Raw genomic sequence first — 15,673 nt, 5'->3', positions numbered from 1 at the left:
GAGTGTCTACACAGACTACGTTGACTTTCAAAAGTGCTAATCTCGAAGTTCTCAGTTTCGTTCTATTTGGCGCCACCTTCTGGCGATAAAAGGCAATTGCGGGCGCATAGGTTCCACATAACCAGACATCCACTGTTGGCTCCGGTTGTAACTCTTGATTTTCCTGGCTGACGGTCGCTTTCCTTTTCAGACTGTTTGCTTCATCTGAGCGTCGGGTTTGTTTCTTTTTCTTTGGATTTTCACTTCTTTTTGAAGTTGTATCTGTAGTCATCCATCTTTTCTTTGTTTGTTCAGCCATAGTAGATTACTGTTTACTCGCAACACTTGCAGAGACGGGAAAAGCAGCAGCTTAGCTCCGCCTACCCTCTCTGGCAGACCAACCACTGCTGGCTGATGGAAAACGCATCACTAACTGGGCGCCGTCACAGACACCCAGTCCATAATTATTTTATTTTTATTTTATTTTTTATTTATTTATTTATTCGAACAGGTTAAAAGAAAACAAAATGAAATATACAATGTGCTTTGGCAGAAAAACAATTAAAAAGACAGCTCTATAACAACATAGAAAATCATACCTCGTTTCGAAAGGGTGTAGGATGAAGTTAATAAAACTTATCTAGTCCTACCCCTTTATTGTTGTGTTTGTATAATTTAATCAGTCAGAGCATGTGTCGGAAAACAGAACAGAAGAAAAGAAAAAAAAATGACAATGTATTAGAAAAAAGGCACATTGCACATTGTTATAAATTCATGTTTCCGTTTCTCTCTTGTATCCATTCAGAATGTGGTTTATAAAAATTTGATTGAGTTTATTTAGTGATTTGCAGGTTTTCATTTCTTCGCTGCAGCTGTTCCACAGATTAAGTCCTTTGACTGATATACAGTGTGTTTTTGTGTATTATACTATATACTGCAAATGCAAAGGCATTCATAAGTGGGCCACAGGCTCAGTCACCACTGGCGATAGATAGTGACTTAACAGACATTTATTTACATGAACATCTTTTAGATTATGTCCCTGACACATCCACATTTTATTAAGATCATGCAGGTTTTTCTCGGCGAGGATGTCACATCTGAAAATGAACAGGTCCGTCTGTGCACATCACCGACACACGAGGAGGGGCCTGATTAGCAACAGTTAATGATCAGTATCTCCACAGTCATTTCCTGCTGCTGTATTACACAACTAATCCCAGAGGAGTCACTCATGAATGCACTCTGCAGCCCTGCAATCCTGAGAGTCATGAGACCAAACCAGAGGCAAACTGAGCTGTTGACTTTCCTTCACACTAACCTGAAACCATGTTTCACACATCTGCAGTTTAAAGACATTCCAACGTGCACGGAAATGTCTATATCCTCCCAGACACACACCGCTGTTACATCGCTACAGTTACCCTACCTCACAGAGCACAGGGTCTGCTGCTTCTGTGTGACTTTGATGTTGTGTAACACACGTGGGCTGAAATATGTCTTACTACAGCGCTATGCAGCCAAAATAAACATCACTGAGATTTAATAACAACAAGCCATAGACTGTATAAAAAGATGGCCGACATGACAGCTCCCTAAAAGTGAGTCCGAACCCTCTCTATCGCCCCCTGCTGACTGGCTGCAGTATAGGTTATAAAGCCTGCCTCCTCCATGTTAACAGATGGGACATGAGTCAAACTATAAAATCAAAACACACCTCAAATACATTTTTGTCAAACATGGTTTCTGTCATTATAGTTAGTTATTATCATGCTGATTTACGTCCAAGTGTTGTGTTGTTCATTTTTCTCATAAGTTTACTTTTAATTGGTTTTGTACATATACAGTATAGGTAGGTACGTAGGTAGATATGTAGGTGGGTAGGTGGGTAGAGTCTCATTAAAGACACTAGTCTGAGGTGGGATTAGAGACAGGTCTGCTTCACAGCAAAGAAAGCATGCAGCGTTCAGGAGACATTAAAGAGTAACTGCACACTTAAACATGTTTTTTGACCTGCCCCTTGCCCTCTTTGACCATTTTTCAATATTGTGCAGTGGGTGGAGTTACGGTCAGATCTGTGTGTGCAGTTACATATTAAAACAGTAAAAGACGTCCTCTAATATTCAGACCTTATTTTTCATACCAAAGCAGTGAGCTTGGTGATGTAAATGACTTCATGCAAGCAGGGAAACAGGATGGTCAGGCCTGTGGTCATCCACAACCAAGTCATTGCTCAGGTCAACTCATACAAACATCTTGGTGTCTTCATTGACAATTGACAATTCACCTGGAGCACACATGTTGATTACTCTGTTGCAGGTTACAACAACGGTTGCATTTTTTACGTTTTCTTAGAGTCCGTTGTGTCGTTGAAAATGTATGTAAAAATGGGTAAAAGCATTCCTACTAGCAAGTGGACTGAATGACTCCCTTAGTCACACTGACAGGTCTGGGATAAGAGTGTTGTGATCACCTGTGGTATAAGGATAGAGCAGCTCAAGTCCAGCCATAGTAACTGGATACAGGTGGTAAACTGCTACCAGACCCAGAATAAACTCTGCTGGGTTGTAACAGGAAATGGTCTCTGCAATTATTTTATGATATGCTAAGCACTGGTTCCATGAGCTGTCCTCCACTGAGTGAATAAACGTCTGCATGTGGACTGCCTGGCTCTGACACTGACTCTCTCTGCTGTGTGTTGGATCTCAGGCTCGCTGTCATCCTGTGAGCATATTTTGTGAGAGAGTTTATTTCAGAGCGTTCATCTGCAGACACGTTAAGATCAGAAGTGTTTGTTTCAACCCAGCAGGCCTTCTATGGTCTGTTACTGTCATCCTGAGTCCACTGCAGGCTGAGGTCAGAGAGCGAGCCAGCAGCTTGTTGTGCATAAACTCTTTATCTTCACTCTGTGTTCTTTGTTTTAATATTTGCTTTACCAAATAATGAGACTCAGAACAAGTCAGCAAAGACGTTCAGTGAACATAAAAACACTTAAGAGTTGAGACATTTTACAAGTAAATCAAAGTGACCAAAGATGTGCGGGCGGTGATAGTCCTGACAGACAGAGCAGAGAGTTCTAAGCAGGAAGCAGGGAGCAGCTGGAGTCTGTGAGTTAGCTGCTACGGCTCGTACACTAACAGGTTTGAATTATTCATTTTAAAACATCATCAACACCACTGAGAGAGAAAAACAGAGGAGGAGAGCTGTCAGACATGAGAGAGGGAATACACATGCAAATGTATTGAAGCAGATTATAAAAGCAGCAGCTGACTGAGGCGCTTTTCAAGGCACATAAGAAACAATACATGGGACCTGAAACAAACAGGAAGAGAGAAACAAACAACACAGGAAACACTAACATAATACAAGCAGTCTGTTCAGGACAAGACGACCATAGAGTTCATTCAGGGAAACTTTAGGGACCTAGGAGAGGTAAGGCTGTTCCACATTATAGAGGCTTTATCTGCGAAAGTTCAGACACCTCAAAGTTTGAGATAAGAGTGAAGGACGGTCCATGTTAAAGATCTGAAGGGATTGGAGGCTGTCATTCAGGACATGCATGGCTTCAGATACAAACAGCAGCACTGTTACTTTACAATTTGAACTTTGAATATTAATGGTTCTGGAAAAGTCAGACATCAATAACATGTTCTTTCTATTCCTTCCTTTCCGTCTCTGCGTCTTTGTCTCTCGTCCTGTTTGTTGGGGTGACAGAGAGAACGCCTGATGTCTTCAGTGACCATCTGTCATGCTCAGTGTGTATGTTATGATGTTTTATTTTTCTGTTGAGAAAAATGGTTTCCATTGTTTGTTCTGTTTTTGTACTTTAATAAAGATTCTATTTCAATTTCTCAAGAATCTTATATTTACATTTATACAAAACCCCCAAGATGGTGCAGCAGATGGCTGCCTCGGTGTGTTGGTGCGCATTTGACATGGCCTCTCATCCAGCCCCTCAGTCCCTCAACATTACACAAATGTTTAAGACTCTAATTCAGACTCTAAGCGTTACATTAACGCACACTGGACTTTAGATTGTCTGTACACTGCACTATTTTTATTTTTTAACTTTAACTTCTGCACTCACTAATATCCTGCACATCAGGTACATGTACAGTTTTTAATCACACCTGTTGTACATATTTTGTAATATACGTATTGCTTTTTATATTTTTATTCTCACTGCCTATAATTTACCTTATTCTACTTAAGTCTTTTACTGATTTTTATTCTAGTTCTGTGTAAAATGTTCTGCACCAAAACCACCAAAACAAATTCCTTGTATGTGTAAACCTACCTTCTGATTCTGATTCTGAAAAATATATACTTGAGTGTAATTAACCTTTAAAACTATAAGTTGTTCGACAAAAAAGTGGTATTTGGGCGGAAAACAGCATTAGTTACTTTTTTACAGTTGTCCAACAGGTGGCACTGTCGCAAAAACACAAGGGTCCCAGAATTGCAGTCCTGAATCTGCAGCCTCCGGCTCTGCAGACACTTCGAAATGGCATACTATATACTATATACTATATACAACATACTACATACTATATACTATATACTACATACTATATACTATATACTATATACTACATGATAATACTATATACTACATGCTATATACTATATACTACATACTATGTACTATATACTACATGCTATATACTATATACTACATACTACATACTATATACTATATACAACATACTACATACTATATACTATATACTACATACTATATACTATATACTATATACTACATGCTAATACTATATACTACATGCTATATACTATATACCATATACTACATGCTATATACTATATACTGTATACTACATACTACATATTGCATACTACATACTACATACTACATACAATATACTACATACTATATACTATATACTACATGCTAATACTATATACTACATGCTATATACCATATACTACATACTACATACTACATACAATATACTGCATACTGCGTTAGGCGGTAGTATGGAGGAGCTTTTCTAATTAATTTTGCAGTATGCTACGCCAGGTGGAAGTAAACAATAACTGCTGCTTCTTTATCTATAGCGTCCCCTTCTGCTGGAATGCTGCTGCTGGCCGTCATTTTAACTGCCGCTGTGACGTTCCAGCGCTTTGCACTGTGGGATACAGTAGGCGAAGTAGACTGGTCTGATGCATACTGGAGATTTTCTCCGAATCAGTACGACATCCGTGTATTTTGGCATACTGCACATTTTGCTTTTGTTTACATACTGCATACTACCTTTGGGCCAAACCAGTACATACTGCTAGTATAGTATGGCATTTCGAACACAGCAATAGTATTGTCTCACTCCACTAAACCTCACATGAGAGATCACGGACGTGTATGATGCAGTGAGAGCATAACAAGCCAAGTTGTGCCTGTGGGAGACCTACATTCAGCAAGGAAACTTTGATTACTTTTCATGTTGCCAAACAAACCAGGTCTCCACCGCTGTGTTTTGCTGATGAACTGAGCGGACTTGGCAGAGTTCACACGGTCATTTTCCGACTTTGGAACTCAGAAATTTAAATTACAACTGCTCAGTAATCCGTTTGTAGTTGACGTGGAAGGTGAACAGTAAACATCCAAATGGAGCTGATACAACTCAGCACATACCTGTGTCAGCTACTGATGCACACCTTCACTTGGAGCAGCTTGTGCATAGAAGACAGAAAACACAGCGATGTACAGACAACAAGAGATTATACATAAGAGCTAAAATAGGTACAGGTACTGAGTAGACTGATTAATAAATACACAAAAACAGTAAAAAGGATCAGTCTTGAGAAAAGGATAAAAGACTCTATAAGAAATATAAGATTCTGCTGATTGCAGAATTAAGATCTCTTTGTTTCACAACATATGGCTCCACTTTATCCGCCTGCAGGGTGAATTTGGAGGTTTGGTTTAAAGTGGGCACATGAGCCAAAGGCTTCCTATTAGCAGCGGATCCTGAGCACATCATGTCAAACTGATTCCCAGCAGCAAAATGTGTGTGACTCAGGAACCAGGAATGTGCTAGATCAGGTGTTGATCAGGTTTATCAAATAACATCTCATTTTTTCTGCAGGATTTTAGAGTTCAAAATGTTCTTGACCAAACGTTAAAGACGGGATGACAGGGTTCATCTGCGGCGCTGGTTTGTGACCTGGTTCTTCAGCCGTCAGTGAACTTGAGAGGTGATTCAAAGGTCTCCTCTCAGGCTGGAGATGTGTGATTCAGAGGAGAAAAATAAAATAAACTCTTTTTTCCCCTCAGCACACGCCTGTTATTGGATTTCTTTGAGCCTGTCTCTCTGCCAGGAAATGCTTTCGTTCAGTGCACATAATCTGTTTAAGCGCTGCTCTGTGTCAAACATCTGGACACATCTGGTCGCTAACCAACAAAAACCAGCGTTCTGTAGTTTAGTTTACTTTTTAACAATTTGTTGCTGAAGCCAAAAACAGAGTTTAGTCATATAGTCAGAGATGAATCGTTCTGCTGCTGGACAGTGAATACCACTTTAGTGAGCGTGCTCGGTATCTGTGGGAGGAAACAGATGGAAGGTATGAGTGACGACACAGTGATGATGTCTGGCTCTGCACGTATAAAAGAGATCGCTCTCCCAGTGCTCGCTCCAGTGGAGGATAGATCACCGTGATGGTTATCTGCTAAGTGGACACGAGGAACATCTGGAGGGAAAGATAAGGTCCAGCACAGATAAGGTGAGTGCTTCATGGATTCAACAAACTAAGTGTATGTCTGTAGGTCTTTGCCAACGTTATGTAGACATGTTTGTATTTCATGCATGAATAATAGCGAATGTGCAGAAACTGTAGCATGTTTAGAGCAGTCCTGGTGTTGCAGACGTGGACAATCTCAAATACACATGAAAGGAGTCAGAAAACAGGCAGAATTTTACATCACTTATTGCTCAACACGTGAACCTTTCTCAGTGAGTAAAGAGGGAGTGTAGACCGCTGAGTCACTTTGTGATGGGGTCTGTATGTCCTGACTGGTGAGTCATGAGAGAGCAAATCACACCAGGAATGTTAGGAGTACTGGGAATGAAGCAATAATCAAAAATCCAGAAGGGTTATTCCAACTTTTTAACCTACGTCTTTATAGTTTAGGTCTGAATAACTATTCGCTCTCTCTTCAAAGACACCAGACTCCATTGATAAAAACATTCATTTTACCTCACAGAACAGTAGTCTGCCGCTACCTGGAACACTTCCTCTTCCTGCAACTTGTGTTTTGAAGAGTGCCACAGAATTATACATAAGGTTTGCTTGCTCTCTTATGATGACACTGCTTTGACATCAAATCCCTGTCATTCACAGTTTCCAATGATGGTGAATACATCAGACTGGTTGGTCCCAACGGCGGACCCAGAGCTGGACCCCTGCAGTAACTACACCGAGGCCTGGCTGTGGCTGTCCTCCCTGCAGCCCTCCTACCTGGGCCTGATCAGTGTGGTGGGGTTGGTGGGAAACGGCCTGGTTCTATGCGTGTTCTGCCTCCAGAGGAAGCCCTGCACTGTGGCTGATGTGTACCTGGGGAACCTGGCAGCTGCTGACCTGGTCATGATGTCCTGCCTTCCCTTCTGGGCCGTCACCATTGCTCAAGGCTATGAGTGGGAGTTTGGAGAGATCCTCTGCAAGCTGGTCAATGTGGCCATCTCGATGAACTACATCTGCAGTGTTTTGTTCCTTGTGCTGGTCAGCGTGGACCGTTACCTGGCTCTGGTGAAGCCCATGAGCTCAAGCCGTCTGAGGAGAGTCTCCTGGGCCAAGTGTATCTGCGTGGGGATCTGGAGCCTGGGCTTCCTCTTCACTCTGCCCACCCTGCTCTTTCGCACAGTGGCGTACGTAGACGATCCCAGCGTGCATGCCTGCATTCTGGCCTACCCCCACCCAGCATGGAGACTACATCACAACATCACCAGGAACCTGCTGGGCTTTCTAATTCCTGTCCTGGTGGTGACGTACTGCACTCGTCACATTGTGGCGGCACTGAACGGCCGCAGAGCCGGAGGACTTCCCGGGGTGCGGGGGGAGAGGAAGGCCACAGATCTGGTCCTGGCCGTGTGGGCAGTCTTCCTCTTCTGCTGGACACCGCACCAGGTGATGCGCTTTCTTGACACTATGGATTACTTCCAGCTCACTCCTGGATGCCTCTGGGGTCACGTCCTGGACATCGGCATACAGCTGTCCACATATCTGGCATACAGCAACAGTGCTGTTAACCCCTTCCTGTTTGTCATTGTGGGAAAGCATTTCAGGAGGAGGGCAAGAGAGGTGTTTGGAAAAACTTTGAACCCCTGGTCAAAAGACACGACCTATCTGACAGTGAGCTTCACCTCAACAAATAGACTTCATGAAAAACAGCGAATCAGCATTGGAACAGTTGAAAAATGTGTGCTAAGACAAACTACATCCTGACCGGCGGCTGCAGGGACTCCTTCAGTACTGACAGAGTGAACTGTGATTAAAACATGATGCATTGAAACACTGTACTGTGACCACTGGATGACTGGTGTGCAGTTCTAAACTTTAAAAGCCTTTTAACATATTTATATCCATAATAGTGAGAACCTAAGAATCATTAGAAATTAGATTTAATGGTGTTTAATTTGTAAAATTGGCAGTGAAGTTTCTGTAAACTTTCCTGATATGGGGTTTGAAGCAGGAGTTGTTGTGCTCTGATATTTATTATGGAACACTTCTGTTATCCAATCAAAGGGAAAGTCACAAGGCAGCTATTCTTCAGCAGCGTTATCCAGCCGCCCAGTGTGGAAGGCCAGAGGTGTGGAGTTTACTCATCATCTAGTTTTGGTGCAAACACATTGCCTGGCTGGTGGAAGCTTAGCTTCATAATGATGCAGCACTAACTAAAATTAAACAGCCATCATTTGCCATTTATAGATCCAATAGGAGCATCTCAGCTAATGTAGCATGCTAACTGCTAACTAGATAGAGCATTCAGTGAGCAGATGAAATGAATAACTTTGCTTCCTCCTCTGACTCTGAAGACTCACACATGTAAAGCTGCTCCACACTGATTGGCACATGTGCACATCTTGTAGGTGGAGCCACGAGTGTCAGTCAAAGCGGGATTGGCCCCTACGGTTAATAAACATTTTCATTCAGATTTTTCTTGATTCTTAATGAGACCCTAAACTTTGATATCATTTATGCATTTTTATTATTTAACACGTTCCTGAGGCTTTAAAGCTGTATATGAAACTATGATATCATGACAATAATGATATTTTCACCTCATAAAGTTGATGAGGCAAACAACAGGCACTGAGTGAAACTACCGTGCTTCAGAGATCTTTAACTGTTGACTCTATGGGGGAAACTTCTCTATAGATTTATTCAGATTCAGACGCCACATTGGGAGGAAGTGTTTGTCAGGTGATTGTGGAGAATGACGCATGTCGAGTGTGAAATCAGTGCAGCTCCAGTTGCCTGCCTGAACTGGCTCACTGGCGTCTGGATAGTCTGGATAATGCTCACTGGTTTCAAACCTACCTCTCTCACCACTACAATCGGGCTTTCTTAAGGTTCAGTCCTTTTTTTTTTTTACCATCAACATAAATGATTTATACATGTATGACTCTACAGTTTCCAACGTTCTGCTGACGACTTTATTCTCTCAAAATCTCGAGCGGTCCTAAACTGTTCAAAGACAGCAGGGGTGTTTTGACTATGACTGTGCTGTGATTCGATAATAAAAAATGTTCTTTTCTATTACAAATAAATCCTGTGATACTTTTTAAGAAGAGAAATCATTGTTGATGCAGGTTTTCGCTCGGCATCTGATTACAGTGTTATTATTGAGGTTTTTTTCCAATTGCTAACACACTAAAATGACATGCATAGCACATTTATTTAAACTGACACACAGAGAGCAAAACCTCTTCTCAAGTCTCCAAAACTCTAAACACATTTTCTGCTTTACACACATTTTGCAATTCAAAATGGCACTTATTAAATGCACTGAACACGCTTCTCTGCATAAGACACAACAATCTGACATCAATCAATCAATCAAATTTTATTTGTATAGCGCCAAATCATAACCAGAGTTATCTCGAGACACTTTACAGAAAGAGCAGGTCTAGACCGACTCTTTGTTAAGTTATTTAAAGAGAGGCCCAACATGAATCACCATGAGTAGCACTTAGCAACATTCGGCACATTGGCAGAAAAACTTCCTTTTAACAGGCAGAAACCTCGAGCAGAACCAGACTCATGTTGAACAGCCATCTGCCTCGACTGGATGGGCCGAAAATGGGATAGAAGGAGTTGCAGGATAGAGACAGGGAAAGAGAGCAACAACAACATATGTTCTTGTTATATCAACAACAACAGACACATACTTATGGTTACAATGCCAATAATAGTGGTAGACTAGGGTGAAGATTAGCAAAATAAATAAATTAGCGAGAGAAGCAGAGTAATGATAAAGGCTAAGGTAATCTTAATTGTAACAGTTGAAGTCAACAGGTCTACTATGAGCATTAGCGGCAACAATAATGATACTATGGGGAAGGCTGATGTTAGTAGTTGTTGCAGTCGAGCAGGTCCACAGCAGCAGGTGGTCTGCAGCAACGATCCTCAGGAACCTTCAAGACAAGGGAGCACAAGAACTCCCGGGAAGATATGTGGTTAGTAATGTTAATGGGACCAGAAGATACAGAGTGAATGAGCTGCATTAATATGACATAGAGAGAGAGAGAGAGAGAGAGAGAGAGAGAGACAGAGACAGAGAGAGAGAGAGAGAGAGAGAGAGAGAGAGAGAGACAGCGAGAAGCTTGGTGTGTCAGATCCCCTCGGCAGTCTAAACCTATAGCAGCATAACTATGGGCTAGTCCAAGCCTGAGCCAGCCCTAACTATAAGCTTTATCAAAGAGGAAAGTTTTAAGTCTACTCTTAAAAGAAGAGAGGGTGTCTGCCTCCCGGACCTTGACTGGTAGATTGTTCCAGAGGAGGGGGGCCTGGTAATTGAAGGCTCTACCTCCAACACTACTCTTAGAGACTTTAGGTACCACAAGCAGGCCTGCATCCTGGGAGCGCAATGTTCTAGAGGGGTAATATGGCACTATGAGCTCTTTAAGATATGATGGTGCCTGACCATTAAGAGCTTTGTAAGTAAGAAGAAGGATTTTAAATTCAATTCTAGATTTTACAGGAAGCCAGTGCAGAGAGGCTAATACAGGAGAGATGTGCTCTCTCTTCCTAGTTCTTGTCAGCACACGTGCTGCAGCATTTTGTACCAGCTGCAGAGTTTATAGTGACTTATTAGGGCAGCCTGATAGTAACCAGTTACAATAATCCAACCTGGAAATAACGAATGCATGGACTAGTTTTTCTGCATCGTTTTGAGACAAGATGTGTCTGATTTTTGCTATGTTGCGAAGATGAAAGAAGGCTGTCCTTGATATTTGTTTTATGTGGGAGATGAAGGACATATCCTGATCAAATAGAACTCCCAGATTCCTAACAGTAGTGCTGGATGCCAGGCTGATGCCATCTAGGGCAGCTATATCATTAGAGAAAGAATCTCTGAGGTGTTTTGGGCCGAGCACAATAACTTCAGTTTTGTCTGAATTAAGTAGCAGAAAGTTTCTAGTCATCCAGATCTTTATGTCCTTAAGGCATGCTTCTAGTTTAGATAGCTGATTGGTTTCGTCTGGCTTCATAGATGAGTATAATTGAGTATCATCTGCATAACAATGAACATTAATGGAGTGTTTCCTCATGATATTACCAAGAGGAAGCATAAGGTAAAAAGAATCGGTCCAAGCACAGAACCTTGTGGAACTCCATGACTAACTTTGGTGTGCATAGAGGACACATCATGAACATTAACAAACTGAGATCGATCTGATAAATAAGATTTAAACCAACTTAATGCAGATCCTGTAATGCCAATTAAATGTTCTAATCTCTGTAACAGGATGTGATGGTCTATCGTGTCGAAAGCGGCACTAAGATCTAACAGGACGAGTACAGAGAGAAGTCCTCTGTCTGAAGCAGTAAGTAGATCATTTGAAACGCGCACAAGTGCTGTCTCAGTGCTATGGTGGACTCTAAATCCTGACTGAAAGTCCTCAAATAAACTGTTGTTATGAAGAAAGTCACATAATTGATTAGCGACTGCTTTCTCAAGGATCTTTGAGATAAAAGGAAGGTTAGATATAGGTCTATAGTTAGCTAAGGTGCCTGAATCTAGGGTAGGCTTTTTAAGAAGTGGCTTAATTACAGCTAGTTTAAAAGACTGGGGTACATAGCCCGTCGATAAAGACATATTGATCATATCTAGTAAAGAAGTGCTAATTGAGGGAAAGACTTCCTTAAGCAGCTTGGTTGGAATCGGGTCTAAAAGACAGGTTGATGGTTTAGACGAAGATATCAGAGAATTTAGCTCAGGAAGGTCAATTGGAGAAAAACAGTCAAGGTAAACATCAGGTTTTTGAGCAGTTTCCAAAGATACAGCTGCACCAGTTAACGGCAGGAGGTTACAAATTTCGTCTCTTATCTTTAGGATTTTGTCATTAAAGAAGCTCATGAAATCATCACTGCTGAGGCCTATAGGAATACTTGGCTCAGTGGAGCTGTGACTCTCTGTCAGCCTGGCTACAGTGCTGAAAAGGTACCTGGGATTGTTTTTATGTTCTTCTATGAGGGAGGAGTAGTAGACACCTCGAGCATGCCGTAGGGCCTTCCTGTATTTATTAAGACTATTTTGCCAGAGTAAACGAGACTCTTCTGTTTTGGTGGATCGCCACATTCTTTCAAATTTACGCGACATTTGCTTCAAGTTACGAGTTTCTGAGTCATACCATGGAGCTAGCCTCTGTCGTTTAATAATCTTCTTTTTTAAGGGGGCAATCGAGTCTAGAGTACTTCTCAGCAAACCTGCAGTACTATCAACAAACTGATCAAGCTGAGAGGGACTAACATTAGCATAAGAGCTTTCTGTAGTAAACAGATGTGGTAAAGAATTAAAAGCAGCTGGAATTGTTTCCTTAAATTTAGCTACAGTCCTATCAGACAAACATCTTGTGAGTACATTTTTGTTAACTGGAGAGTAGTCGGTTAATAGGACATCAAATGTTACTAAATAGTGATCTGATAAAAGAGGATTTTGTGGGAGGACAATTAAGTTTTCGGTTTCAAGGCCATAAGCTAGAACAAGGTCGAGGGTGTGGTTAAAGCGGTGAGTAGGCTGGTTTACACTTTGAGTGAAACCAATAGAGTCCAAAAGGGACATAAATGCCATGCTAAGACCATCATTATCAACATCTACATGAATATTGAAGTCCCCTACAATAATTATTTTATCTGAACTCAGGACTAAATCTGATAAAAACTCTGAGAATTCAGTTAGAAAATCAGAGTATGCGCCAGGACATGCAACATAAAGTCACATGTTTGCCATCTCAAAACACTGCCATTCAAAATGACACTACATGTGCTAATTGGCCAATATATGAGCCACCCGGCCAAACACCTCATTGGTTAATTGTTACCACTTCAATCAGGAAGTAAGCACTATAAAAAAGACCACAGGTGAGCACCTTTTTTTTTTACAACAACAATGGAAGACGTTGCCGAGAAAGGAAGAGGAAGAGGGAGGCTGAGAATGAGAGGGGGAGGAAGAGTGAGAGGGAGGGGTAGAGCTGGTAGAGGAGTTCATGGCCAAAGAAGACAACAACTTTCAAATGAAATCAGAGCAACCTTAGCTGATCATGTCATCAACCATGGGCTGACAATGCGAGAGGCTGGACAGAGAGTGCAGCCCAACTTGAGCCGTTTTACTGTCGCCTGTGTCATCCGCACATTTAGACTGGAGTACAGGCATGTAACCAAAATTTCTTTCACACTATGTAGTACACCCCATGTCATAGAGTACACCTGTTTACTTCATGAATGGCTGATGTCATATACTAACTGTACAAGTTTCCTTTACAATTTACTCTACTGTGGGGGAAATATCTTTAGGCTGCGTTGTCCAAGCCCCATATTTTTGTTTTTTTGTCTTTCTAAAGGACTGAGAGACGCACCCATGGTGGAGGAAGGGGCCACATGTTCACCGGGGTACAGGAAGCTGCCGTTGTAAACTTGGTTTTGGAAATAATGAAATCAGATTACGATAAATTCAAAGCCACATCATCAAAGACAACACCATATTCAACAACATTCAGCGAGTCAGTCTGTCCACATTGGCTCGCATTCTCAAGCGAAACCAAATCAGAATGAAACAACTTTATAAAGAAACTCTCAAAGAAACAAAGAGCTCAGACGAGCATATGTGGATGTAAGTACAATATTGACTGTAGTACACTACACGCAACATTGTTTCCCAGTGCACTGGATAACACCATATTGACTGATTTTTGTTCTTTGTTTTCAGGGAGTACCGGAAATGGATGCTCATGCAATCCCACATGAGTTCATCTTTATAGATGAGGCTGGGATGAGAAGAAGGAGAAGAAACGTCATTGGCCACAGAGCCATTATAGATGTTCCTGGCCAACGTGGTGGGAACATCACAATGTGCTCTGCCATCTCCAATACGCATGGTGTCCTCCACCATCATGCCAACCTTGGACCATACAACCCAGCCCATATTCTCACATTTCTGGACAGACTCCACAACATTCTCATACCACCAGAGCGTATGAATGATGCAGACCATCAAAGAAACCGGTACGTTGTAGTATGGGACAACGTGAGCTTTCATCGTGCAGCCCCAGTCCAAAACTGGTTTGCTGACCACCCACCATTTCTTGTGCAGTACCTCCCGCCATACTCACCATTTCTGAACTCCATAGAAGAGTTCTTTTTGGCATGGCGGTGGAAGGTATATGACCGGCAGCCCTTTTTGCGCATGCCTCTTGTGCAGGCTATGGAAGAGGCATGTGATGAAATTGATATGGGTGCGATTCAGGGATGGATAATGCGCTAAAGGCGCTTCTTCCCTCGATGTCTGACAAGGGAAGATATTGCCTGTGATGTGGACGAGCGATGTGGCCGGACCCAGCTGTGCAGCAAGATGCTGCCTAATTATTTTTCTTGCCTCTTTTCTTTCTATATATTTTTTCTGTTTACCGTTTTTTGTGAGCATATTTTTGTTCACTCCAATGTAAATATATCTGCTGTGCATACGTTGCACTGACTTGTTTGGTGAAAAATAAAACAATAAATGTTTCAACAGCATGTGTGTGTATCTGCAAATATTTCTGTGCATGTGAACAATCTGAAGAATTTTCTACAATTTGAACTATTTTAGTATTTTGGCAAAGCATACTAAAGATGAGAGTGCTTTTCATTATGCCCAACAGTGTGTAGTTGGTTAGACAAAAATCTGGTAATATGAATGAAGTGTGTGCCATTTGGTGCAAAAGTTTGATTGTGATAATGCTATATGTAGTTTTGGTTGCAGTGCTTCATTTTGCAGGATATATGAGGTATTTTGCAGTTTGGGTTTGTGGTTTTGTGAATTATGTTAAGTATTTTGATAAAAACCAGCCTAGTTTGTAAAATTGTGTTTTAGAAATTGGAAAAAACTGTAAATCTTTAATATGACAGCCATGAGCTTACCTTACATATTGCTCATTATGAGCAGCACTCAGTATAACTTTGAGAAGGACTGATAGCCTCT

At 41.5% G+C, this 15,673-nt stretch overlaps 1 protein-coding gene across 1 annotated transcript; it reads left to right on the top strand.

Annotated features, from left to right (window-relative positions):
* The first annotated feature begins 7,341 nt into the window (after positions 1 to 7,341).
* LOC138611295 (B2 bradykinin receptor) lies at positions 7,342 to 8,436 on the top strand. The gene has a single exon (XM_069684317.1). It carries the CDS (start codon positions 7,342 to 7,344, stop codon positions 8,434 to 8,436), a length of 1,095 nt encoding a protein of 364 aa, XP_069540418.1.
* Positions 8,437 to 15,673: the final 7,237 nt, after the last annotated feature.

The sequence above is a fragment of the Semicossyphus pulcher genome, unplaced genomic scaffold (assembly GCF_022749685.1).
Source record: "Semicossyphus pulcher isolate SPU_LCO1_2020_fin unplaced genomic scaffold, fSemPul1.0.p SCAF_11, whole genome shotgun sequence".
Lineage (NCBI taxonomy): Eukaryota > Metazoa > Chordata > Actinopteri > Labriformes > Labridae > Semicossyphus > Semicossyphus pulcher.
Note: the sequence above shows the minus strand (reverse complement) of the source record. Positions and strands in the feature narration are given on the sequence as shown.